At 39.3% G+C, this 2427-nt stretch overlaps 1 protein-coding gene across 1 annotated transcript in view; it reads left to right on the top strand.

Moving 5' to 3' along the window:
* The window catches only part of pou3f2b (POU class 3 homeobox 2b), a gene marked incomplete at both ends in the record, with an annotated part of 1313 nt that extends 1228 nt beyond the window's left edge, over positions 1 to 85 (top strand). Inside the window, 1 exon segment of the mRNA XM_084052961.1 lies at positions 1 to 85. This exon segment is cut by the window's left edge and continues 1148 nt beyond it. Coding sequence (XP_083909087.1) covers positions 1 to 85 — 85 coding nt within the window.
* Between the last annotated feature and the right edge of the window lie 2342 nt (positions 86 to 2427).

Here is a 2427-nt window from a genome sequence, read left to right as displayed (position 1 = left end):
ACCGCCCGGCGGACCCCTCCCGGGGTCCGAGGATGTGTACGGGGACACGCCGCCGCACCACGGAGTCCAAACGCCGGTCCAATGAACAATAACAGACTTAACACAGTCAAATCTTGAGTGTTAATTTAACTCTGAGAGTATAAATGGAACCAAATGGACCCTTACGGGTCCATTTGGTTCCATTTATACTCTCTCAGAGTTACAAATATGGATAAATTAACACTGAGGATTTTACTGTGTGTACTTCTGCGTTATTTGACATTTATTTTGTATTTATCCTCAACGTTTATATATAAATCACTGGACTATGAATGATATAGTGGGTGTTTTATGTATAATATAGGCTATAGATGGCAGTGAGTACTTATACTACGACATCTGGCATTGAATAATATTTCAAAGGTCGAATTTATAGCAAAGCCAGCCGAGGGAAAATATGTCATTTTCTCGTCCCAAGAGCTAAAAAGGAACGTACAATACAACAAGCAGCGTGTTCCTCGAGGATTATGATGCCTAGCACTGTGACTCGAGTCGACGCAGTTTCAAGGTGTAGCCCCTATTGTGTGTGCGTGGAAAAACACTTGACAAAAAAAAAAGGGAATTCTGGTTTAAAAACTAACTTCGAGATTCTGAGCTGAATGGTTTATACACATTCAACGGTTTTTTATAATAGCCTATTGTATACAATACACCCCCCCCCCCACCGCGTGATTATTATTATTTTTATTATCATTATTATGGTATTGATTTGTAGCTACGACAACAATAACAACAACAACAACAGTAGTAGTAGTGTGTGCTGTGTGCGTCCAACAGGAGAGTCACCAGAGCTGCATTGGAGCAGACTATAAACACTATTAAACAGCAGTTAAACTGAAACCCCAGCCAAGCAAAGCCGAGGTTTTTTGAGCTGCGCCTGCATGGGCGATGTGTGTGAGGGTTGAATCCACCTGTCACTCATGTCTATACAAACCCCCATGCAGCCTGCATTGGAAAGCAGTGTTGATGCACTGCTTAGTAGGATGATACAGGCTCTACTGCAGGCCATTCAATGGTTATTCATTATTTCATTATAAATGGCAGTATTTAGTTATCAAAACAAACGCAGATTATTATTATTAGGCTATTATTATTATTATTATTTTCATTATAATTATTATTATGTCGACTTGATGCAGCTTAAATGTTATACTCTTTAACCACTTAAACCCTAGTCTTAGTGAAACGGACCTGGGTTGCAACTGTTGGACCGCTTTTTTCCATGTCTACACACCAAATCTCTTCGCCAAAAATAGCAAGCTCACAAAAACACGTGTGAGCTTGTAGATCGGCTATTTTTTGGGGCCTAAAGCCCCCTCCCCCCTATTCTGGGGTTTGAAGTGGTTAACTAATATTAGACTTGGCCTTTATGGACGCACACACACACACACACACACACACACACACACACACACACACACACACACACACACACACACACACACACACACACACACACACACACACACACACACACACACACACACACACACACACACACACACACACACACACACACACACACACACGCATCCCCCCGCATCGCATCGCCACTCGGCCAGCCAGGCAGCAGGGAGGGAGGTCAAGGAAAGGGCTTCGGTGTGGCGATGGATGGGGAAATCTGGCACTTTCCCCCCCTTTTTTTCTCCAGGACAGGGCCATAGAGGCCTATATACACACATGTCACCAACTCTCACACAAACATCGTGGTCCAACTTTTGTAAATATTGTATAACTTTAAGAGTCATGGCTTCTTTCCTTGTTTTTGTTTTTTTGTTTTCCACTGGGGCACTTTTTGATGTTTTCAAAACATTACAGGTTTTATTTTTTTGTTTTTGTTTTTTACCCGATTTTATTCAATAGCTTACTACCTATTTCTACGATATTTAATGTTTTATTTGTCGCTGAAAGTACCGCTTGTTTGCAGTGTTATATTTCTGTGTGGTTATTTCGGTTTGGATTTTAAAGGCCTTTCATCGATGTGGGAATCAAACTGAAATTGCTTTACCTTATAATAATGTATTGTCATTTGTCTCCCTCTGACTGGCATTATACATTTGTTGTCAATCAGAATATTAGCCCAGGCTTAAATGCTTTAAGAGCTGAATTCAAATCATTCGATGGTAGTTTTAAATGATTGTCCACAAACGAATTAATCAGATAAATTTAATCAGATACAGATTGATATGAAAGGAGAGCCATATTCTCGGTAATGTGACCTTCCAAACATTATAGCATATGATCAAAAATAACTGCTATTATTAATATTATTATTATGACCGAGTTGTTTATTATTATTATTATTATTATTATTATTATTTGTTTGTGATCCTTGCCATGCATTTCAGCCATTTTATTTTTAATTCATCTTGGTCTGTAATTGCTTTA

The sequence above is a fragment of the Gymnoscopelus microlampas genome, assembly GCF_963454915.1.
Source record: "Gymnoscopelus microlampas genome assembly, chromosome: 3".
Classification (NCBI taxonomy): Eukaryota; Metazoa; Chordata; class Actinopteri; order Myctophiformes; family Myctophidae; genus Gymnoscopelus; species Gymnoscopelus microlampas.
This window is presented reverse-complemented; position numbering and strand designations above follow the sequence as displayed.